Raw genomic sequence first — 25,411 nt, 5'->3', positions numbered from 1 at the left:
TTGGATGGTATAGTGCAGTAAACAAATTACAGAACACTGAAGAGAAGAGTGGATAAAACAGAATTAGAATACTAGAATGATAGAATTAGAAAACTAGAATGGCCATGAACCTTCTTATGATGGTATAAAGGTCAGCCATTTTGGTCAGGGAATTGGTCAACCATGGTTTGCCAGTGCTGTGATAAGATATTGTATAAAATAATGACTTTGAAGAATGTTTGTTAGCTAGCTAGCCAGCCAGTTTTAGAGGAATGGTTCCATTAAGTTTTCAAATGAACTGCCAATATGCCAACATTCCATTCAAACAATGCAGTCAATCGCTGGCTGTAATCAGTTGATGATAGGACTAAGAAAAGTTGTAAATGCAACAAGTACTGATATTATATCGTATAATAGTACTCATAGCTTTACAAGAAAACAAAAATGTTGACATTTATGGCCTGTTCACATATAGTTAGAGGCTATTTATACAGAAAATGTGTATAAAACCCGTATAAACTATTTATAATTGTATGACAGTATTTTAGGTTGACAATAATTCTATTACACAATTTCTTGCTTTTATTTTCCTGCACAAAATCAGATTACGCCTCTACTGCCATTTATTCCAATTGACCCTTCGCTAAGCCCCACCCACCTTGGTTACTGTTGCAACCTTGGACAAAACATTTCCGGGAAGCCCATTCCCCCTTCTAACCACTGGCGAAATCCCCTCACAATTATATCAAACTGTGTTTTTAATACACTATGAAATGAATACCAGACTACCCCTGGCTAATCAGGAACATATTGGGTATGTTGTGGTGGACTGTCATTACAATTGCTTCACAGGAACCAGGTAAAATGATGTTGGTAGTGTGGCTAGCCACTTAATGGCTCTGAATACACTGTGCACGCAGTCAAAGCTACAAACCACTTTTGGAGCTAATCGTTTGCTGATGTTGACAGAGTTATATTCCTAATATAGCCGATTTAGCTAAGCTAACATACATTTCAAGAAAACATGTTATATTAAGGGGCTAGCTAGCTAGCGTTATCAACATTTGGTGGTCAATGAATGAGACTGAGAGCTAGCTAGCTAACCAGTTGAGCTAGCAAACAATGTAACAAAAGTATATAATTTCGGATTACAAAAATACTCCAACTAGCAAACAATGTAACAAAAGTATAATTTCCGATTAGAAAAATAGACTGCATTTCAGGAATCACAGTGGCAAGTACCCCTGGTGCACTGTAAAATGATTTAGCCATTTAAACAATTTATTATTTAAAGAAAACTCAGTTTTTCCCACTGCCCTCACTGGCTTTCATGTGTTTCAAACATGAGCTTGTCCAAGGTGTCGGACTCGAAAACAGTTGCTATCCATTGGAGTGCTGCGATTGATTGTCCAAAATCCTGGGGTGGGGCTTAGCGAAGGGTCAATTAGACTGGTGTGAATTTCACCCTGACCAATATGTCTGCCATTTTCACCCATTCTGGAACTTTTAGGGTTTATGACATAGCCCCTCTAGTAATTTAATAAGAGCTCTATGAGATAATATAGGCTCTCCCCAGTTATATGGGATACCAAGGGTTACTTGGTCTGTTGTAATAGCCTACACCTCAAGAATACAGTTCCAGGAGTGGTTTATGTTTTTAAAGATAAGAGGGCCGGCCCTCTGTTGAGTCGTCTCAAAATGTATTAGGGTCTGCTCAGTTTTGGAAGTATGCTTTTACTTTTATTTATTTACCTGATTTAAGCTTGACAGAAAGCAATATTTTGCTATTTTGGACTCAAATTCCAATTTTCCTCCTTCTGTATGTTTTCAACCTAAGTGTAGAGTTTAGCCTAATAGTTTAAAGGAGTTGTCTGTTATGCCTGTCATTAAGGATCTCTCTCACCTCAGGGACCCCCTCCTAAACCAGCTCGCAGGCAGGGCGGCTGGGCTGAGGAGACTTCTGGATCTGGATCAGCCAAGTGAGTATCTCCTTCTCTCTACTCACCTCCAGTCTCTAGTCTAGGTAACTCCACCTCACAGAGTCTCCAAAATGCGTGTCTCTGGCATGGGTTTGAGATTGGGAGCAATGTTCTTTTGTTACTAGTGATCTCTCATGCTGAGACAGAGAATAGGTTATTTATTTATCAATGCATATTCTTTCCACTTTGGGCTCTGAATCAACAACGTTCCAGGGAGCCTATCTGAGCAGTGAACCCCACAAATTCTCTTCAGCTGAGCGGGAGGCGGTAAATGACATGGTTCATGTATCAGCCACAGGAGGGCACTGTTAGTCAGCTATCCACTTCATCACAGGGGTTAGGCCACTTTATTACCTCTTACGATGGCTGTCTAACCAATGCATGCTCACCCTTAAAGGCACATGTATTAATATTTCCTACCACAGACACATGGAATGTCTTGAACAAAAAATAATGTATCTGTAAAACAACACATTTACGCTCATTTACGAGTGTTCCTCGTTGGGGGAGTGGCATTCAAACAGAGCCACTAGTGGTAGGGAGAGCTAAATTAGGGAATGGGACATCACTACATCACTCGCACACATCAGAAACTGCCAACGGATACCACGCAATTCATTGGCGACGAGCCTTGTGTTTTCACAATGCCCGTGCTGGCGGCAGTAACAGCTTTCCTTATATTTCTCATGCAACAAATGCGTACTTACTACTTACCATATGAGCAACAACTGAGAACAGCAGAACAACAATGTGGCCGTAATGTACCCATCCTCTGGCTGTGGTTCAATATGGGGTAGTACTGAAGCAGGACTTTCATTCCATAGCAGTTTGACATGTAACAGTTGCATTTCCTTTACTCAGTCATTACTAGTGGAAGCATTCTAGAACAATTAAAACCACTTCTGAACTAATAATTATACCAAACGTTTTAGGGTCCATACACAGGTAGGCTACATAGCTACACATCCATAGCATACGGGTCTTTTTATCCTCCACTACACAATAAGCAAGAAAAGAGTTAGCTACTGCTACGTACCTGCAATGGCAAATATGTTCTATCTCTAACGCTAACGTTACGTTACTTACTACAATAAAGAACATTGACAAGTGATTGACTTTGAAATATTTTTTCATGAACAGCAAGGCAAGCTTGCAATATTGTACTCTCACGAACCGGCTCAAAGTTCGTAACAAAAGGGAGACAACGTGGAGACAAGGAATACCAAAATATATATTTATTAACTAAAGTAAACTAAGTATAATTAACAATGGTGTGTGTAATCAGTAGTGTGAGTGTTTTGCATGCATACATGTAATAATGCAAGGTGTTGAAAGGTGCCAAAGCAAACAACCAAAAAGCCACAAAAATACCACAACAAAAATCAATCAAGGTGTCTGCATGGAGAGAGTCTCCTCAATGAATGTGGAAGAGGTCCATTTATCCTGGGACACACCCAAGCCCAGGTGTTTCCCATGTAGCTGACGACCCTCCCAACTCCGCCCACCGGCATCCTAATAAGGAAACAAGAGCAAAGAGAGAGAATACGGCAGACAGAGTGGGAGGGTCGTCAGGAGCAGCCAGCACCGGAGTTGAGGTAAGCAACCTCTTTGCATCTTCAAAAGCCTGTTGACAACGAGAAGACCATACGTAAACAGCCTTAGCTTCCAGCAAATCTGTCAAAGGAGCGACCACAGTAGAGAAGTTCCTACAAAAACCACGATAATACCCAATCATTCCCAAGAAACGCATCAGTTCCTTTTTAGTAGTTGGTGGTGGAAAAGCATCAATAGCTACCACTTTAGCCCGAAGAGGACGGACTTCACCCTGCCCAACTACCTTTCCAAGGTATGTAACAGTCGCCTGAGCAAACTCACATTTAGCCAAATTTATCGTGAGGCGACCCGCAGCCAGACGTTCGAACGAGGCTTGAATACGGGACAGATGTTCCTCCCAAGTATCTGCATATATCACTACATCGTCCAGATAAACAGCGCACCCGGCCAGACCAGAGACAACCCTGTTCATAAGTCGCTGAAAAGTGGCAGGTGCATTACGCAGGCCGAAACTCATAACCGAATACGAGTACAGACCAAAAGGTGTAATAAAGGCAGAGATTTCACGTGCCCTACTCGTCAGTGGCACCTGCCAATAGCCCTTTAACAGGTCAAATTTGCTCACAAACTTAGCTGCGCCGACTTGATCAACGCAGTCCTCCATCCGAGGAAGAGGAAATGAATCTGGCTTAGTGACATCGTTTACCTTACGGTAGTCCGTACAAAATCTGTTTGTTCCATCTGATTTACTGACCAAGATACAGGGAGAAGCCCAACTGGAGAAAGAAGGCTCTGCTATTTTACTCTCCAGCATGTACCTGACCTCAACATCCAGACAACGCAGTTTCTCTGAAGAAACTCTATAGAACCGTTGACGAATGGGGTCAGCATCTCCAATGTCAATATCATGTTCTATTAAGTTTGTACGTGTAGGTGTATTAGAAAACAAACCTGGAAATCTCCAAATCAGACCAACCATCTCTTTCCGCCCATCAACAGGTAGATGAGTAAGAAGGCTATCTAAAATCTCCAGTGTCTCTGAATTTGTCAATATACCCTGCAGTATGCAATCGTCGGGACCAGGAACATCTTCCTCCTCATGCACAGACCTAGCGTGACCAGAACCCAGGGAAATAACAGTATCAGCCAAAATAACAGTTTTACCGTCCTCTGTAGACTCCCACTGTTCAGTCTCAGAGGAACGTGCATAATAGGGTTTTAACAAATTTACATGGAACAGTTGGTGTGCTTTCCTCCGTTCTGGAGTGGCAACTAGATAATTTTGCTCAGTGTACTGGGGCACCACTGTATATGGACCTTGAAACTTGGCTTGAAAAGGAGAACCAACAATTGGCAGCAGAGCCAGAACCTGATCACCTGGACTAAAGTGACGAGGCTCAGCTCGGCGATCAAATATGCTCTTCATCCTGTCCTGTGAAGATGATAGCTTTTCTTTAGCCATTTCACCAGCGGCATACAAGCGTCGCCGAAAATCACACATATGATAACAGGGACTGAGGAGGCTCGGGAGACTTCCAGTCATCCTGGAGAACAGATAAAAGCCCACGCACCCTATGTCCAAACACAAGGTTATTTGGACTAAAACCCGTGCTCTCCTGTGAAACCTCCCTAGCGGCTAACAGTAACCAAGGCAACCCCTCCTCCCAATCCTTATCCATCTCAGTACAATAAGCTCTCAACAAAGACTTAAGTGTTTGATGGAAACGTTCCAGTGCTCCTTGACTTTGCGCATGATAGGCGCTAGACAAGTTGTGTTTAATATGGAGCTGTTGGAGAACCTGACCAAAGAGATTAGAGGTGAAATTAGATCCTTGATCACTTTGAATGACCTTAGGGATTCCAAACAGTGAGAGAAACTGAGTCAAAGCTTTTAACACAGACTTAGTCGTGATAGACCGGAGAGGATAGGTAGCAGGAAACCTAGTGGTCTGACACATCACAGTCAACAAATAATTACTACCCTTTTTAGAACGAGGCAAAAGGACCAACACAGTCAATAATCAGATACTCAAAAGGTTTACTGAGTACAGGAATAGGAAACAGTGGTACCGGCTTAATAGCTTGATTAGGTTTACCAGTTAATTGACAGGTGTGACAAGTTTTGATGAAATCAGAAACATCCCTCTTTAATCTAGGTCAAAAGAAATGTCTTAATATGCGATTGTAGGTTTTCCTCACACCCATATGTCCAGCAACGTTGTTGTGAGAAGTTGTCAACACCAACTCACAAAGCTTAACTGGTACCACAACCTGACTAATCGCCTCCCCCAGAAAACTACCATGAGACATCCACTTTCTCATCAGGATCTCCCAACTGTTCCACAGGCACAATTTGGTCCCGCAACTCTTCTAATGTGGGGTCAGTCCGTTGCGCCTCGATTAAATCGGAGCGGGATACAGATAACAGGGAAAACAGTAACAGACTTCTTTGTGGTATTCTCGTTAGACAGTTCCGTGACCAGGTTGTCATGGATCATAGAACGCGTCACTGCACACGCAGAGAACACCTCTGGGAAATTCTGCGCACTCTCATCAGGAATCCCTACAATTAACGGCTTAGTGGAAACCACTAAAGATGGAAACACGATAGGCCACACACGCTCCCCAGCCAAGTTATTCCCAATGATCACGTCAATACCCTCAATAGGCAATGAAGGACGCACCCCCACAACAACCTCACCTTTCACCAGTCCACAATCCAACATCAGTTTATGCAATGGAACTGTTTTTATGCAATGGAGTGTTCAAACCTATTCCCCGAATCAGTCTCCGCAGAGAAGGGTAACACAGATTCCAACACACACGATTCAGAGGCACCTGTGTCTCTTAGGATCTTCACTGGCACTAACATAGACACAAAACCCTCCGTAATGAAAGGTAAATAGTCTGGATCAATATGGCCTTTCACATGCCCCTGGGCATGAGACAATGTGTCAGGAGTGAACTGATGTGGAACAGGCGCAGCTAACGCTGTAGGCTTAGATTTAACATAAGCACCTGTACTGAATTTACCCCTAGACCTGAGAACCAGACATTCGTTTTTCCAATGACCTAAGTCTTGACAGTAGTGACACTCTTGACCAAAGTCAGTTTTACCACGGAAATCGGGCTCAACCCTAGTTGAATGAAACTCTGCCCGTGAACCGAAGTATCTCGGTGAGCAAGGCCCAAATCTCTGCGAACGCCCCCACTCACTCCGAATACGGGGTTCTGCAAAAACATTTGTGAGTCAAAACATATTCATCCGCCAAAACCGCAGCTTCAGCGACAGTCTTTATTTTTCGTTCGTTAACGTACATCACTATACGATCAGGGATTGTGTCCTTAAATTGCTCTAACATAATCAGATCACACAGCCCTTGGAAAGTCATAACTGCAGAGGCGGAACACCAGCGATTAAACTGTGAAGATAATTCTCGCGCAAACTCAACATGCGTCTGCTGATCATCCCTTTTTAAAGTTCTAAATCGTTGGCGGTAAGCCTCAGGGACCAATTCGTAACTCTGTAACACAGCCGTTTTAACCTTATCATAACTGACACTGTCGGCTACACTAAGAGCTGCGCTTTACCAGTCAGCACACACTGCAACATCAAAGTGCGGTCAGAATCATGCCAACTCCTAGCGTCAGCAACACGCTCAAACAACGAAAAGAATGTCTCAGGGTCCTTTTCATTAAACTGAGACAACAACCGTAAGTTCCCAACAATATCAAATGTGTCTGGGTCACGACCAAAAGAGGAACGACCCCTAGGTAACTCTGGGTCACCTTCCCAGAGCAAACTCTCCCCTGAGAGCTTTCCTTCCCTAACCAACTCTAGTCGCTCTTGTTGCAGCTTGATTTTAGCATATTTAAATTCCAATTCCCTTTCATATTTTACACGATCATGCCCTAGCTGTAACAGAAGTAGTTATTTCTGCTGTTCAAAAAGAACACTACTCTGACTAACCGATGGAGCGGTCATTGTAACATATCGGGGAAACGACGAGTCCTCAGCAGAGGCTGCCCCAGTGGTAACTTCAAGAATACCACTCTCCATCAAATTGGCCTTCAATATTAACCTAATATAATTTTAGACGTTTATCACTAATTTCAACCTTGTAGTGTTCAGCAACCTTCAACAGCTGTTCTTTAGTACATAATTCTAACAGTTCCTCTGATGGAAAGCGAATGAACTTGTCTACATTAGACGCCATAATCAAGATTTTAAAAAAATATATATTATAATAATCTCACTTAACCCCTCTGCTGAGCACACCAGACAACACGAGAAATTACAATCACACCGAGCACCACAGAAGAGAGATGGGATATGGAGCTTCCCCAAAACCTACAATAACTCAACCCTAGTCTTCGTGCGGATTCGCGGTGGGTAATTACGCACTGTAGCCCGCTGGCAAGGAAATAAACCCCCCAGCACGCTGGTAGATTCCACCAAGCCACGGATGTGCCCCCGAGACAACTGCTCAGTCCACAGACACAACACAAAAATAAAACATTTAACCCTGCCCAACGTATTCTAAAACATAACACGTCACTAAGCCTATCAGGGGAAAAGGCTATAGCTCCGGGTAGCAAATGTCACTACCCTATCCAAATCTCCCACTGAGGTACACAGCCGATTGTACTCACCTCCTCAGACCGATGTCCCAACAGCGAGTAAAGCAAGAGTTTCCAGGCTGGGCAGGGCCTGGAAACTAACCAATGTACTCTCTCCAACGCAGTACACAAACCAAAAAACCAAAGGCAACCAATACTGGGCCTATCAAACAAACTAACAAACTATACAAACAAAGCACCTACAGAATTTAACATTAACTCCACGTTTTCTCCCAAACACAACACGTTCAAGATCCCGGACGAGCCCCCACTTGTCACGAACCGGCTCAAAGTTCGTAACAAAAGGGAGACAACGTGGAGACAAGGAATACCAAAATATATATTTATTAACTAAAGTAAACTAAGTATAATTAACAATGGTGTGTGTAATCAGTAGTGTGAGTGTTTTGCTTGCATAACTGTAATAATGCAAGGTGTTGAAAGGTGCCAAAGCAAACAACCAAAAAGCCACAAAAATACCACAACAAAAATCAATCAAGGTGTCTGCATGGAGAGAGTCTCCTCAATGAATGTGGAAGAGGTCCATTTATCCTGGGACACACCCAAGCCCAGGTGTTTCCCATGTAGCTGACGACCCTCCCAACTCCGCCCACCGGCATCCTAATAAGGAAACAAGAGCAAAGAGAGAGAATACGGCAGACAGAGTGGGAGGGTCGTCACAGTACATTCAATTTGCACTAAACGCTTTCTAGCTAACTAGCTAGATTATTTACATCCACTGGGTTTCACAGATGACAGCCTGGTTTGCTGGTTTGCTCAGAAGTCCCTAAAACATTAAACAACACAATTTACAATTAATACAAATGTCAAACGGCCATATAGCAAGCTAAATGTATAGCTAGTTGGCTAATGTTAGCGAGTCAGCTAGCTTGTTAAATAGCGATTTTGGTAAATTAACTTTATGACAAAAAAATATACATAATCGTTTGTCTCTACATTAAGCAACATATTCCTCTTAACTGTCAAATTTTTTTCATTATTTGATTTGCTTCGTTTGGAAGGCCAATTATAGTGCTGAAAAGGCACTACCCATTGCTCAAAGTTGAATTGGAACACCACCTCGACTCGATGCGACTCGCGGAATCGCCCAAAACGGTGGGGGGTGGGGGGGGGGGGGGGGTATTGGGATTGAGCCTTACATTACTGTACGTCTCCCTACAGTGGGGAGAACAAGTATTTGATACACTGCCGATTTTGCAGGTTTTCCTACTTACAAAGCATGTAGAGGTCTGTCGTTTTTATCATAGGTACACTTCAACTGTGAGAGACGGAATCTAAAACAAAAATCCAGAAAATCACATTGTATGATTTTTAAGTAATGAATTTGCATTTTATTGCATGACATAAGTATTTGATCACCTACCAACCAGTAAGAATTCCGGCTCTCACAGACCTGTTAGTTTTTCTTTAAGAAGCCCTCCTGTTCTCCACTCATTACCTGTATTAACTGCACCTGTTTGAACTCGTTACCTGTGTAAAAGACACCTGTCCACACACTCAATCAAACAGACTCCAACCTCTCCACAATGGCCAAGACCAGAGAGCTGTGTAAGGACATCAGGGATAAAATTGTAGACCTGCACAAGGCTGGGATGGGCTACAGGACAATAGGCAAGCAGCTTGGTGAGAAGGCAACAACTGTTGGCGCAATTATTAGAAAATTTAAGAAGTTCAAGATGACGGTCAATCACACTCGGTCTGGGGCTCCATGCAAGATCTCACCATGTGGGGCATCAATGATCATGAGGAAGGTGAGGGATCAGCCCAGAACTACACGGCAGGACCTGGTCAATGACCTGAAGAGAGCTGGGACCACAGTCTCAAAGAAAACCATTAGTAACACACTACGCCGTCATGGATTAAAATCCTGCAGCGCACGCAAGGTCCCCCTGCTCAAGCCAGCGCATGTCCAGGCCCGTCTGCAGCTTGCCAATGACCATCTGGATGATCCAGAGGAGGAATGGGAGAAGGTCATGTGGTCTGATGAGACAAAAATAGAGCTTTTTGGTCTAAACTCCACTCGCCATGTTTGGAGGAAGAAGAAGGATGAGTACAACTGCAAGAACACCATCCCAACCGTGAAGCATGGAGCTGGAAACATCATTCTTTGGGGATGCTTTTCTGCAAAGGGGACAGGACGACTGCACCGTATTGAGGGGAGGATGGATGGGGCCATGTATCACGAGATCTTGGCCAACAACCTCCTTCCCTCAGTAAGAGCATTGAAGATGGGTCGTGGCTGGGTCTTCCAGCAAGACAACGAATCGAAACACACAGCCAGGGCAACTAAGGAGTGGCTCCGTAAGAAGCATCTCAAGGTCCTGGAGTGGCCTAGCCAGTCTCCAGACCTGAACCCAATAGAAAATCTTTGGAGGGAGCTGAAAGTCTGTATTGCCCAGCGACAGACCCGAAACCTGAAGGATCTGGAGAAGGTCTGTATGGAGGAGTGGGCCAAAATCCCTGCTGCAGTGTGTGCAAACCTGGTCAAGACCTACAGGAAACGTATGATCTCTGTAATTGCAAACAAAGGTTTCTGTACCAAATATTAAGTTCTGCTTTTCTGATGTATCAAATACTTATGTCATGCAATAAAATGCAAATGAATTACTTAAAAATCATACGATGTGATTTTCTGGATTTTTGTTTTAGATTCCGCCTCTCACAGTTGAAGTGTACCTATGATAACAATTACAGACCTCTACATGCTTTGTAAGTAGGAAAACCTGCAAAATCGGCAGTGTATCAAATACTTGTTCTCCCCACTGTATGTGCTGTCAGTGTGACTGTAGTCAGACTATGGAACTGGCTCTGCACTCTTCCAGATGTCTCCATCCATCACTCTACTCCAGTCTATGTGGGGAGGAGAGCCGGGGAGATGCATACATCTATACATTGAAGTGAACAAGCTGATTCAATTGGGTTTATTTGCATGGTTATTATTTATTCGCAGAGCCAGTTCTAAGTAAAGACAACCGCAAACTCCATATATCTTTCTCACTCTGGGAAGGTCAGAGTATCGCTTCCTTGCGTTAGAGTAACTAGTCTTGATTCCTGCGTTCAGAGAGATTGGAATACCGGAGGTGTTAAGGGTTTCTCACGTGCATTGATCCTCTCTGAAACAAAGTAAGTAATGGGCCCCCCTGGAACCGGCAAGGACTTTTCCCTTCAATGTCAACCCTCATGCTCAATCACCTCCTCCCACTAATCCCATCCCAGAAATCCCAGGATTTGTCGATCTATCACTCCTAATTGACACTAAATGATCTGTCAGTTTATTGATGAACCTTTGAAGCCGGGTTGTCACAATATATTTTATCCCTAACAACTTTTTCCAGACAGTTTTACCATGTCTATCGCTTCAGCCTACATGAGTCTTAATCAAGGGGCCTGTAATGTGTCTTAAGCGTCGCCAGCCCCACCCCCGGCGCCAGGCACACAGGACAGGACACAGTCCAAGGGCAGCAAGGTGGGGTCCCTCAGCCCCTGCCCTCTCTGATCTCTCTGACCATCAGGGCAGACTCCAGAGTTGATCACGTTGCTTCTGTTGCTATTGTTGTCGGATAGACAGGGTGGGTTATGGTGGGTTGGACTGAGGTATTTTTTTTATTTGTCTCAACAAAAAGATCAACGAAGATTGTATAAATAAATTGTACATTTTACATTTTAGTCATTTAGCAGACGCTCTTATCCAGAGCGACTTACAGTTAGTGAGTGCATACATGTTTTTGTTTTTTTCATAAACAAAGGCTAAATAAACAAATGCATAATACAGCAGAGATCAGGTCCCACAGCAGTGAAGTGTCCCTAGCGTAGTTGGTTGTGGTGTAGACTAGAGGGTGGATGAGGACCAAGTGTGAAGCTCTGCTGAGTCTGTTTCCGCTCCCCTCCAGGCGAGGCCCTAAGGCAAGGGGGTCCAGGGGGTTGGCTCGGGGGCATGTCTGCTTTGTTTCTGCCTCCCCTGAGCTCTGTCTGGACCCTGGCCAGTGTCTGCCATCTACACCACTGGTCCCCTGCTCCTCGACGGAGGAGCCCTTAACACTCCTATGGCCCTGTGGTGGCTTCAACCCCTATTTTAGAGAGGGGAGCCTCCAGAGATTAGTGAATGGATTATTCATAAAGTACAATTTACAAACATACATAATGTCATTTAATTGTCTTATTCAGGTTATTGATACACACTAATAAGGAATAATAAGACATATTTGTAGGGCAACATTCTCTTGCCATAAATAGCTATTTTCAGTCCAGAGAAAATTACAGTATGTGTTTTCTTCAAAACCAGTAGGGGGCACTCCTCAACCAATAGAACCTATTTTAAAAAAAAGTTGACTTCATAGCCAAAAATCCACAGACTGTCTTGATCTAAAATGTAAAGATTCTGAAAATAGCCAGCAGGAGAGGAACAACAGAGAATACATTTTACATTTACATTTTAGTCATTTAGTAGACACTCTTATCCAGAGCGACTTACAGTTAGTGAGTGCATACATTATTTTTTTCTTTCCCCCCGTGGGAATCGAACCCACAACCCTGGCGTTGCAAACGCCATGCTCTACCAACTGAGCTACATCCCTGCCGGCCATTCCCTCCCCTACCCGACGCTGGGCCAATTGTGCGCCGCCCCATGGGTCTCCCGGTCGCGACCGGCTACGACAGAGCCTGGATTCGAACCAGGATCTCTAGTGGCACAGCTTAGACCACTGCGCCACTCGGGAGGTACAACCTAGGACAGGGATGGGCAACTTTGATGGGGGTTGGGGACACAAAAAATCTGAACTCATCATGAGGGGCCGCAGTGGCTCGCGGGGCTGCGTACCCACATCTACAGTGAGGGAAAAAAGTATTTGATCCCCTGCTGATTTTGTACGTTTGCCCACTGACAAAGAAATGATCAGTCTATAATTTTAATGGTAGGTTTATTTGAACAGTGAGAGACAGAATAACAACAAATAAATCCAGAAAAACGCATGTCAAAAATGTTATAAATTGATTTGCATTTTAATGAGGGGAATAAGTATTTGACCCCTCTGCAAAACATTACTTAGTACTTGGTGGCAAAACCCTTGTTGGCAATCACAGAGGTCAGACGTTTCTTGTAGTTGGCCACCAGGTTTGCACACATCTCAGGAGGGATTTTGTCCCACTCCTCTTTGCAGATCTTCTCCAAGTCATTAAGGTTTCGAGGCTGACGTTTGGAACTCGAACCTTCAGCTCCCTCCACAGATTTTCTATGGGATTAAGGTCTGGAGACTGGCTAGGCCACTCCAGGAACTTAATGTGCTTCTTCTTGAGCCACTCCTTTGTTGCCTTGGCTGTGTGTTTTGGATCATTGTCATGCTGGAATACCCATCCATGACCCATTTTCAATGCCCTGGCTGAGGGAAGGAGGTTCTCACCCAAGATTTGACGGTACATGGCTCCGTCCATCGTCCCTTTAATGCGGTGAAGTTGTGCTGTCCCCTTAGCAGAAAAACACCCACAAAGCATAATGGTTCCACCTCCATGTTTGACGTTGGGGATGGTGTTCTTGGGGTCATAGGCAGCATTCCTCCTCCTCCAAACACGGCGAGTTGAGTTGATGCCAAAGAGCTCCATTTTGGTCTCATCTGACCACAACACTTTCACCCAGTTCTCCTCTGAATCATTCAGATGTTCATTGGCAAACTTCAGACGTATATGTGCTTTCTTGAGCAGGGGGACCTTGCAGGCGCTGCAGGATTTCAGTCCTTCACGGCGTAGTGTGTTACCAATTGTTTTCTTGGTGACTATGGTCCCAGCTGCCTTGAGATCATTGACAAGATCCTCCCGTGTAGTTCTGGGCTGATTCCTCACCATTCTCATGATCATTGCAACTCCACGAGGTGAGATCTTGCATGGAGCCCCAGGCCGAGAGAGATTGACAGTTCTTTTGTGTTTCTTCCATTTGCGAATAATCGCACCAACTGTTGGCACCTTCTCACCAAGCTGCTTGGCGATGGTCTTGTAGCCCATTCCAGCCTTGTGTAGGTCTACAATATTGTCCCTGACATCCTTGGAGATCTCTTTGGTCTTGGCCACGGTGGAGAGTTTGGAATCTGATTGATTTATTGCTTCTGTGGACAGGTGTCTTTTATACAGGTAACAAGCTGAGATTAGGAGCACTCCCTTTAAGAGTGTGCTCCTAATCTCAGCTCGTTACCTGTATAAAAGACACCTGGGAGCCAGAAATCTTTCTGATTGAGAGGTGGTCAAATACTTATTTCCCTCATTAAAATGCTAATCAATTTATAACATTTTTGACATGTGTTTTTCTGGATTTTTGTTGTTGTTATTCTGTCTCTCACTGTTCAAATAAACCTACCATTAAAATTATAGACTGATCATTTCTTTGTCAGTGGGCAAACGTACAATATCAGCAGGGGATCAAATACTTTTTTCCCTCACTGTATACTTACACATGCAGTTAGAGCTCTAGCCTTTTAGGAGCCCTAAGTGAAATTTGATTTGCATTCCTGATAATACACTGGTGTCCCCCGTGGAACGGCTCGTACATAAAGCATCCTCCATTCTGGCTGCGAAGGCATCATTTTCCACCTTAACTAGCCTTGACTGAACGCGGTGTGAACTATCCGAAGTTATCTGAAAATTGTTTTATTAAGACAGTACTCATATTTTCCATGTTTCCATAAAGTTGTGCCTTTGCAGCCTGAATCTGCCTAGGCTGATTTTTGTTTAAATGTTTTATTTTTGGGAAATTGATCCGCGGGCCTACGAAAGAGGGGCTGCCAGTTGCCCATCCCTCACCTAGGCCTTAGGAGGCTCAAATCTGACAGAGCAACTAGCCTACATCAGAAACCATTAGTGCTTTAAAGATTAATCTTTCAAATAGAAATAGAACAACTGTTCAATAAGAGAATTGGTCATTGGTTTGTCTGTTAAATTTTAATAGATTTTAGTCATTTTATTTATGTGGCACAAAAGTATTTTGTCTGTGTTCCTTTGTTGCATAGTCTATCAACTATGTTCACTTTTCGTTCCTTAGGTCTGGAAGAAGACCTGACATGGTGGAGGACGTGGAAGAGTAAGTTCACATAGTCTCGTCTTTTCACTCTGAATTATTTCCCTCAGTTGTTGATTAAATGAAATAACTATTTTGTTTAAAAAATACAGGAATTGAAATTGGGCCAATTTAAATGTTTGTTTGTGCCCGATGCTCTGATTTGGAAATTGCTGTACTTGGTTGCAACTAATCCTCGCCTTCCAAGAACAATCACTTGACATGATTAAAAGCCAGTGTGACTGAGTTGTCATCACTTTTATTGTTGTTGGGAGCCAAGTTAGCCTGTTATTTTAGTTCTTCCATGTTGCCAACTTTCATATTATTTATTGAATAGACAGTAGTGAGATGGAAGGAGACTAGAGGACATGGTGTGTTTTACTCATCACAGCTGGAGCCCCATGCTTAAATAGCAGTGTTGAGACACAGGCTTTGAAAGAAACACAGGCAGCGCTACAAAATAGTCCCTTGATCTATGCTCTTTTCACCAACAGCCCATCTCAGTTCCATTTAAATGTATTTACTGCCTCCGTTGTGTTTTTGATTCATTCTTAGAGGGATACTGTTGAGTTCACTGAAGCCCTGGGCTGCTCACAGAGACAGTCAGGCAGGCAGTCCCACTGATGCTGCTGTGTCTGTGGAGCCTTTCGGCAGTGTATTGATGCTGCTGTATTGTAGAAACAGTCCCAGTCAGCCTGTAGCAGACAGACAGAGGCAGAGCAAGCCTCCTATCAGGCTGATCTAGAACCTCACTCAGCCCACAGAAACAGGCCCATCATCAAAGCACAACAGCACAGTCTAAGTCTGGCTCCCTGTGATGACCTCACTGCTGAAAGCCTTTCAATAATTCATACTCTTCCACTTCCTGTTTCTGCAGCCGACGCCTTCGACCACAAACCCCCCAGGGCTCGGATGATGAAGGAGGTGAGAGCACCCTTGTATCCCAGTCCCACGTCTCCTCTGGCGGGCAGAGCCAAGTCCTCCAGTCCCTCCACAGCACATTCATCCAAAATAGAGCAGATAAGCAGCCTTTCGGCTCATCCCTTTCTCTGACACTCCCAACATATTTATTCTCAGTGCTAGTGAGGAGTCATCTGTAGCAACTCTGCTTCTGACCACCTACTGTGAGACACCCATAACTAACCAGAGCACACAATTGTTTATAGATGAAAGTGAAAGGTGAAAATGTTCATTTGGTAAGTTTAGAGAACTGTAGCTGATCACTGGTTATCCCCTCATTCAATCACATCACATCACACACCGTTCATAACAGACCTCAAATACAGTATTCACTAAATTAATTATCCTATTCATTGGCTGAAGTGTGGCAGGATTTAAGTGGCTCTTCCCTTTGAGCGTTTCACACACACACACACACACACACACATCTACATGCCGGGGCAGGTGCTGCAGAGCGTTGAGCCAGCAGGAACACTCAACGCTAGCCTCTTTGACTCGGTCACCTCAGGGCCTGGCACGCCGCATCACAAACAATGTCAGAGTAGAGGGAGGACATTTCAACAAAGCACAGCCTGGGATAATTGTTCCATTTTTCTGAGCAAAGCACCAGGGGAAATAAGGATGAAATTGCCTTAGCAAAGATAGGAGTGGTGAGCCCCTGATTATTTAAGGAGTTATATTATATACATGCCAATGACAATGGCTGGGCTGGCTGGCGTTGTATAAGGACATATTCTTTGAGGTATTAAGCTGACATATTGATGAGGACCAGAAGCACTGTGTCTGCAGCTGTAGTTACTACTGCCATACTTGATGAAACACCTACCCACCATTGTAGCCCTCTTCTGTGGATTTATATGCTTAGAATCCTAATCAAAGTCTATTTATACGTTTCATCTTCTAGATGTTGTACGTTTAGATGTTATGAACTTCATTACTGGAATTAGATTTACAAAATAATGTAAACATTGTTTTTACAAAGTCTTTTTAATTTTTCATTGTTCTTCTGTTTTGTTTTTACGATTATAACAAATGGTAATAAACGTACATCCTGTTTTTGACAATGCTTTTAAGTTGCTCACAATATAACACACACACAGTCATAATCACATTCTTACACACACACTAGCTGAAAGGGTCAGTTGTGTGGAGACCCCAGTGGTACAGTTCTTACCCAGCAAATGCAGCTGGAAAGATTATTCCTCAGTGGAGGGAGACCTCTTAATACAGTGCCGGCGGCTGAGGCAGTGGAAATTGCAGTGCTGAGGGTTAGTGAGATAGCCCCTCCGATCTTGATTGTGTCCCCTACCCTATCCCTTATGTCCAATGGCTAGAAGCAGAGAGAGAGAGAGAGGGCTAGCCCTTTCCCCCCTCTCCCCCTTGGCTGGCCTTCAGTCCCCTGCCAGTCACATTACAAAGAACTCCCATTACAAACACACTAATCTGTTCTCAATCTGTTTCTCTCTCTCTCTCTCTCTCTCTCTCTCTCTCTCTCTCTCTCTCTCTCTCTCTCTCTCTCTCTCTCTCTCTCTCTCTCTCTCTCTCTCTCTTTCTCTTTCTCTTTCTCTTTCTCTCTCTCTTTTTCTCTCTCTGTCAGTGATCTGCTGAATATTGTCCCATAAGCTTTTCAAATGTAGTCTGTGCCTAGGTAATCATCCCATAGCCTCCCTGCTTAGATTATAGCAGCCGTGCCTGGTGATGTGTGGAGGTGTCCCCAAAGTCGCTGACTGCGGCATGCCTGCTGGGAGTATGTCTACATTCACAGCAAATTATCCCCTTTTGATATTTACATGCTTCAGTGAGGAAACTCGCCATGACCGTGTAATAAGGATACGCTTTGCCCAGTCGCCGCTAGACAAAGCAACCTTGATAGATGTCCAGGCTGGTATGGGGAAGGGAGGAAATGTATCAGGTAATGTGTGCCAGCAGTGCTGGGAACAGACAGCTCCTTCTGATGGAGTTGTCCTTTCCTTCAGAAAAACACCAGCTTGTTTACAGCTCCTATTAATACCCTCTTGACCTCCAGTAATAGGTTGAATTAGAAGCTCATTTTAAAATGTTGTAAACTTTTTCAGTTAATAATGGAGTTTGGGTAACAGCCAGCGTCATAACACGTTATGACACGACCATAAACATGTCATAATATGTCATAACAGCTGACATAATTTGTCATAACCTATTATAATATAGTCATAACACTGTCATGACACATATATTTAGACCTGTTTTGACATATATTGCTTTATTTTATGGTTGGTTTTCTGACACTTATGTAAGAGTGTAAAAGCCCACAAAAGTTACAACGGTAGTTATTTTATGGCTGGTTATGACACCTACATAAGAGTGTCAAAACCTATCACACAAGGCAAAACATTCCATTACACCATAGCCTTTGTGTCAACAATATGTTTATGTTATAAGTCGCTCTGGATAAGAGCGTCTGCTAAATGACGTAAATGTAAATGTAAAAAAAAAATTATTGACCATATTCAATTATCATTGTAATTGTGCACATATTGATGTCAAACATGCACCTGCCCCAATGCTCTGTTACTGATGACTGGGATGAATGCAGGAGCAGATTTCAGGAGCAGGACAAGACACCCTCTTTTTGACTGATGACTGATATAAGAGCATGTACGTGATGGGCCTATCTGGCTTATATGATTATGATGGTCATAATGCTTCTTGACAGTGTCATAAAGTGTATTTTCTTAGTCAAAGTAAAGTGACAAAGGATGGTCATAATGCTTCTTGATAGTGTCATAAAACTTATTTTCTACAAGTCATTTGAAATATGATGAAAAAAACATGACTAAAGAATTAAATACAACAATAACAAAGGATTTAAGAAATAAACTTTCAAACGAAAGCAAACTTCTTGACAGGGAAAAAACAAATTTGAAAATACTCTTATGTAGGTGTCATAACCAGCCATAAAATAACGCAATATATGTAACAACAGGTGTAGATATATGGGTCATGACTGTGTTATGACCGTATTATGACAGGTTATGACAAGTTATGTCAGCTGTTATGACATTCTGACATGGTTAGGACTGTGTCATAACGTGTTATGACACTGGGTGTCAAGTAAAGTGCTACCAGAGTTTGCATATAGAGAACCTACCCCTCGCTGGTTCACGTTGAACTCTCGTAGAATAGTGTTGTTAGTGCATTATTGGCCGAGATGGAGTGGGAAACAACCCAGGAAGCTATTTGCAAAGAGCTGGACAGCGAGGCTTTTTGATGTCATTGCGCTAAGACCATTAAATTTGATTGGGTGTCCGGGGGGGACGGATTCTGCTGAACGCTGTGCTTTGTAAATGAGAGGACAAAGTGTCACCGGGGCCTCATGAATATGAAATACCCGCGCATGCATTTATTTGGATATCAGAAACACAGATGAATCTTGTCAGCAGCTAAACGAGTGTGGCATTTTAAATTTGGTTTAATTAAAAAAAGAGAACGGAATGAGCTATCAACTGATGATGATGTTTGTTATCTGTGCAAAGTTGCTGGGATTTGACCAGGTTATTTTCTGTTTCCTTCAACTGAAGAATCCTTTAATAACCTTAATCATTTAGCTCATTCTATGAACATAAATAACTTCCTTTTTGAGTATTTTTATTTTGTCTTTGCTGAAATATTTGCTATTTGCTTAACCGTAATGAGAATAGTAGAGACTAACCCTCTGAGAACATCTTTATTTTGCAACCACCAGTGTATTTTCTGAGAAGTATTTTGAAGGTATAGTGACACAGATCTACAGATATGTCCTCCAATCAGATCGTGCCTCCCATCTCCTGGCCTCTATCTTGCTCCTCTATTGACTTTCCCCTCAGGGTGCAGCGCTGTGTTCAGAGATTACTGACATTCCTGCTCTCGCTCTCCCTCCCACTCCCCTGCTCTCTCCCAGCCTCTCCACTGACACCTAGCACACTGTCTGTCTGGAGGAAGTCAGAAGGAAATGTAGCTGCACTTTTCAATTGCCTTCAACCAAAACCAGTATCGAAAAAAGAAGCAAAACAACAGAAAATCAGACCTCCTCTGAGTGCACGTGGGTTTTTTGCTCATTTAGAGTTGTTACATGGAAACAAGGATTAGATAGATTTCTGTGACTTTGATGATGACAGGCAAAGCTCTTAATTGCAAAGTTTACACAGGTATGAATTTATCGTTTTCAGTTGTGTAAGTAGGGGAGACCTACCTTCCCTCAAAGATGATGTAATATACTTGTAGTTCATCTATTTCATATGTTGTCATGTTTGTTTCTAACATGGCATAATGAATGTATTAATTTCATATGAATTATACAGGTACATTTAAGTGTCTTCAACATTTCCTCACAGTCTGTCTGTCTGACTCCCCCCTCCCTTCTCCCACTCTAACAAAAGTCCATCTGAAATGCTGTAAAAGTTCGCCCTGTCCTTCTTGGGAGCGGAGCCATCCTCTGTCCTGTTGCGTTTTGCCAATTAAAGTGAGTTCCCACTGTTTGAGCAGCGGGCTGGCGGCTCCTGGCACCGCAGCCCCTGCCAGGCCGCACCGTGACTTCCGACCCCACACAGATGGGCCCGACAGCAAATACTCTTGCAAAAGGCTGGATGCCGCCCCGGTCCGAGTGGCAGAGTGGTCACGGAGGTCGGCCTGCCGGCCACCACGGGTCCTGGGGGTGGGCGGCACTGACAGGGCCCAAATGCTGGGGTAGCGGGGGGTGCTTTCCGGGGAGCCCCTGGCCAGCGCCCCTCTCGCAGCAGGAAGAGCTGCTGCCTGGCCTCCTGAATATTCATGGCCGCCTGGCTATTGTGACAGGGCAGCTCTACGGAGGATGTAGGGAGAGAGAGGGAGAGGGAGGGGATGAATCAGGTGCCAATTTACTCTCAGGGACACTCACACATACACATACACATACACACACAAACACACACAAACTATCATACCAAACACAAAGCAGACTGTATCTTTGAAATGAGTGTTTCTGTAATATATGTCCAGTTTTTAATGTGATTGTCCACTATTGCATCTCAGTTAACACTTTAGATGTAGAGATTGAGTGACTAAATAATGGAGAGGGTGACATTGATGAGATATTGATATGTCCTGGATGTATGTTGTGTTTTAGATATACCAGTGATCCCAGACCTTGAGGAAGTACAAGAGGAAGACCTTACCATGCAAGTTGCTGCTCCTCCAAGGTACTGTAAACAGCATCACACTCCCCTTTAGTTGACCCCAGTTACTCTAACTGGCATCCCATCACTCCATTTTCAGAGTTGATGAAGTGTATCCTTTTGGTCTGTCTTGTGAATACAGACATGCCTGCTCACCCTCACACACACTGTCTCTGGCTGCATAACTGTTCATGTCTCTGAAGTGACCTAATAGGACCTGACAGCTGAGTTGAGATACCTCTGGAGGGTTACAGACACAGCCCATCCTCAGAGCCATGTACATTACCTGGCCTACATTTTAACATCAAGGAGAGTTAAAGATAATAATACACCGGTCTTAGATGGTGACTTGACTGTTACGTCTCGCTCACGTGACTTCCGTCTCGCTTCCGCATTGTCTCCGTGCTGCTGTGCTGTTTGTTGCTACTTGGCTACCTGCCAAACTATTCACGTTTTACTTTTAATAAACGTTTAATCAATCTCTGTGTTCAACAAATTTACCAACTTTTTAGTTTTGTCCTCACTCATCTTTTTTCGTTAAACTTTTTCACCCCGGACGTTTATCCCGAGACAGAAGAGTCATTTTCCTGTGCGTTTTAGCTGCCAACTTTACGTTATTTTCCTTTTTTCCATCGCAACTTTTTTCCCTTATTCAACTTTTTCACTCCGGACGCTTTATCTGGACATGGTTCATCAACATCTTCAACAGCCGAAGCTAAGTAGTAACATTAACATGATGTCTTCTAATTGCAGTCGCTGTACTCATAATATACAGGAGAACGATCGCCTTACGGCGAGAATAGCTGTGCTACAAGCCCAGCTTCAGACGCAATCGTTAGGCAAGGGTAATATCAGTGTAGGAAAGGAAGAAACAGCGTCTGTGCCACCAGTAAGTACAGACAGTAACGTTAGTATAAATCCCCCCGCACAGTCCCCGCAGCCGGACAACTTTCTCATGGCTTCTGGAGGGAAATACTGTTGGAATGCTCAACCGGTGTCGCTCATTCAGCCGACAGAAACCTTCAACCGGTTTTCCCCATTATGTAGCGAGTCGGAGTCTGAGTCTGAGTCTTCTCTAGTCTCTACTCCTCCCGTTACGGGGTCTGAGACGCCGAAGGCTCCCACCATTAGCTCTGACAAATTGAAAACCCTAGTCATTGGCGACTCCATTACCCGCAGTATTAGACTTAAAACGAATCACCCAGCGATCATACACTGTTTACCAGGGGGCAGGGCTACCGACGTTAAGGCTAATCTAAAGATGGTGCTGACTAAAGCTAAAACTGGCGAGTGTAGAGAGTATAGAGATATTGTTATCCACGTCGGCACCAACGATGTTAGGATGAAACAGTCAGAGGTCACCAAGTGCAACATAGCTTCAGCGTGTAAATCAGCTAGAAAGATGTGTCGGCATCGAGTAATTGTCTCTGGCCCCCTCCCAGTTAGGGGAAGTGACGAGCTCTACAGCAGAGTCTCAGCACTTAATCGCTGGTTGAAAACTGTTTTCTGCCCCTCCCAAAAGATAACATTTGTGGATAATTGGCCCTCTTTCTGGGACTCACCCACAAACAGGACCAAGCCTGACCTGCTGAGGAGTGACTGACTCCATCCTAGCTGGAGGGGTGCTCTCCTCTTATCTACCAACATAGATAGGGCTCTAACTCCTCTAGCCCCACAGTGAAATAGGGTGCAGGCCAGGCAGCAGGCTGTTAGCCAACCTGCCAGCTTAGTGGAGTCTGCCAATAGCACAGTCAGTGTAGTCAGCTCAGCCATACCCATTGAGACTGTGTCTGTGCCTCGACCTAGGTTGGGCAAAACTAAACATGGCGGTGTTCACCCTAGCAATCTTATTAGGATAAAGACCTCCTCCATTCCTGCCATTATTGAAAGAGATCGTGATACCTCACATCTCAAAATAGGGTTACTTAATGTTAGATCCCTCACTTCAAAGGCAGTCATAGTCAATGAACTAATCACTGATCATAATCTTGATGTGATTGGCCTGACTGAAACATGGCTTAAGCCTGATGAATTTGCTGTGTTAAATGAGGCCTCACCTCCTGGTTACATTAGTGACCATATTCCCCGTGCATCCCGCAAAGGCGGAGGTGTTGCTAACATTTACGATAGCAAATTTCAATTTACAAAAAAAAAAATGGCGTTTTCATCTTTTGAGCTTCTAGTCATGAAATCTATGCAGCCTACTCAATCACTTTTTATAGCTACTGTTTACAGGCCTCCTGGGCCATATACAGCGTTCCTCTCTGAGTTTCCTGAATTCCTATCAGACCTTGTAGTCATAGCAGATCATATTCTAATTTTTGGTGATTTTAATATTCACATGGAGAAGTCCACAGACCCACTCCAAAAGTCTTTCGGAGCCATTATCGACTCAGTGGGTTTTGTCCAACATGTCTCTGGACCTACTCACTGCCACAGTCATACTCTGGACCTAGTTTTGTCCCATGGAATAAATGTTGTAGATCTTAATGTTTTTCCACAAAATCCTGGACTATCGGACCACCATTTTATTACATTTGCAATCGCAACAAATAATCTGCTCAGACCCCAACCAAGGAGCATCAAAAGTCGTGCTATAAATTCTCAAACAACACAAAAATTCATTGATGCCCTTCCAGACTCCTTCTGCCTACCCAAGGACGTCAGAGGACAAAAATCAGTTAACCACTTAACTGAGGAACTCAATTTAACCTTGCGCAATACCCTAGATGCAGTTGCACCCCTAAAAACGAAAAACATTTGTCATAAGAAACTAGCTCCCTGGTATACAGAAAATACCCGAGCTTTGAAGCAAGCTTCCAGGAAATTGGAACGGAAATGGCGCCACACCAAACTGGAAGTCTTCCGACTAGCTTGGAAAGACAGTACCGTGCAGTACCGAAGAGCCCTCACTGCTGCTCGATCATCCTACTTTTCCAACTTAATCGAGGAAAATAAGAACAATCCAAAATTTCTTTTTGATACTGTTGCAAAGCTAACTAAAAAGCAGCATTCCCCAAGAGAGGATGGCTTTCACTTCAGCAGTGATAAATTCATGAACTTCTTTGAGGAAAAGATCATGACCATTAGAAAGCAAATCACGGACTCCTCTTTGAATCTGCGTATTCCTCCAGGGCTTAGCTGTCCTGGATCTGCACAGCTCTGCGAGGGCCTGGGATCGGGAGAGACACTTAAGTGTTTTAGTACTATATCTCTTGACACAATGATGAAAATAATCACGGCCTCTAAACCTTCAAGCTGCATACTGGATCCTATTCCTACTAAACTGCTGAAGGAGCTGCTTCCTGTGCTTGGCCCTCCTATGTTGAACATAATAAACAGCTCTCTATCCACCGGATGTGTACCAAACTCACTAAAAGTGGCAGTGATAAAGCCTCTCTTGAAAAAGCCAAACCTTGACCCGGAAAATATAAAAAACTATCGGCCTATATCGAATCTTCCATTCCTCTCAAAAATTTTAGAAAAAGCTGTTGCGCAGCAACTCACTGCCTTTCTGAAGACAAACAATGTATACGAAATGCTTCAGTCTGGTTTTAGACCCCATCATAGCACTGAGACTGCACTTGTGAAGGTGGTAAATGACCTTTTAATGGCGTCAGACCGAGGCTCTGCATCTGTCCTCGTGCTACTAGACCTTAGTGCTGCCTTTGACACCATCGATCACCACATTCTTTTGGAGAGACTGGAAACCCAAATTGGTCTACACGGACAAGTTCTGGCCTGGTTTAGATCCTACCTGTCGGAAAGATATCAGTTTGTCTCTGTGAATGGTCTGTCCTCCGACAAATCAACTGTACATTTCGGTGTTCCTCAAGGTTCCGTTTTAGGACCACTATTGTTTTCACTATATATTTTACCTCTTGGGGATGTTATTCGAAAACATAATGTTAACTTTCACTGCTATGCGGATGACACACAGCTGTACATTTCAATGAAACATGGTGAAGCCCCAAAATTGCCCTCGCTAGAAGCCTGTGTTTCAGACATAAGGAAGTGGATGGCTGAAAACTTTTTACTTTTAAACTCGGACAAAACAGAGATGCTTGTTCTAGGTCCCAAGAAACAAAGAG

The 25,411-nt window shown here is 43.6% G+C and overlaps 1 protein-coding gene across 1 annotated transcript in view; it reads left to right on the top strand.

The window, feature by feature from the left end:
* The window catches only part of ift43 (intraflagellar transport 43 homolog (Chlamydomonas)), a 34,350-nt gene that overhangs the window by 5,408 nt on the left and 3,531 nt on the right, over window positions 1-25,411 (top strand). Inside the window, exons 3-6 of the mRNA XM_084143669.1 lie at window positions 1,888-1,958; window positions 15,175-15,213; window positions 16,067-16,113; window positions 21,272-21,344. Of these exons, the coding sequence (XP_083999795.1) occupies window positions 1,888-1,958; window positions 15,175-15,213; window positions 16,067-16,113; window positions 21,272-21,344 (230 nt within the window). The remainder of the gene's footprint in view (window positions 1-1,887; window positions 1,959-15,174; window positions 15,214-16,066; window positions 16,114-21,271; window positions 21,345-25,411) is intronic.

The sequence above is a fragment of the Coregonus lavaretus genome, assembly GCF_964263955.1.
Source record: "Coregonus lavaretus genome assembly, chromosome: 27".
In the NCBI taxonomy this organism is placed as follows: domain Eukaryota; kingdom Metazoa; phylum Chordata; class Actinopteri; order Salmoniformes; family Salmonidae; genus Coregonus; species Coregonus lavaretus.
The sequence above is the reverse complement of the archived record's forward strand: the minus strand, read 5'-3'. Positions and strand labels throughout refer to the sequence as shown.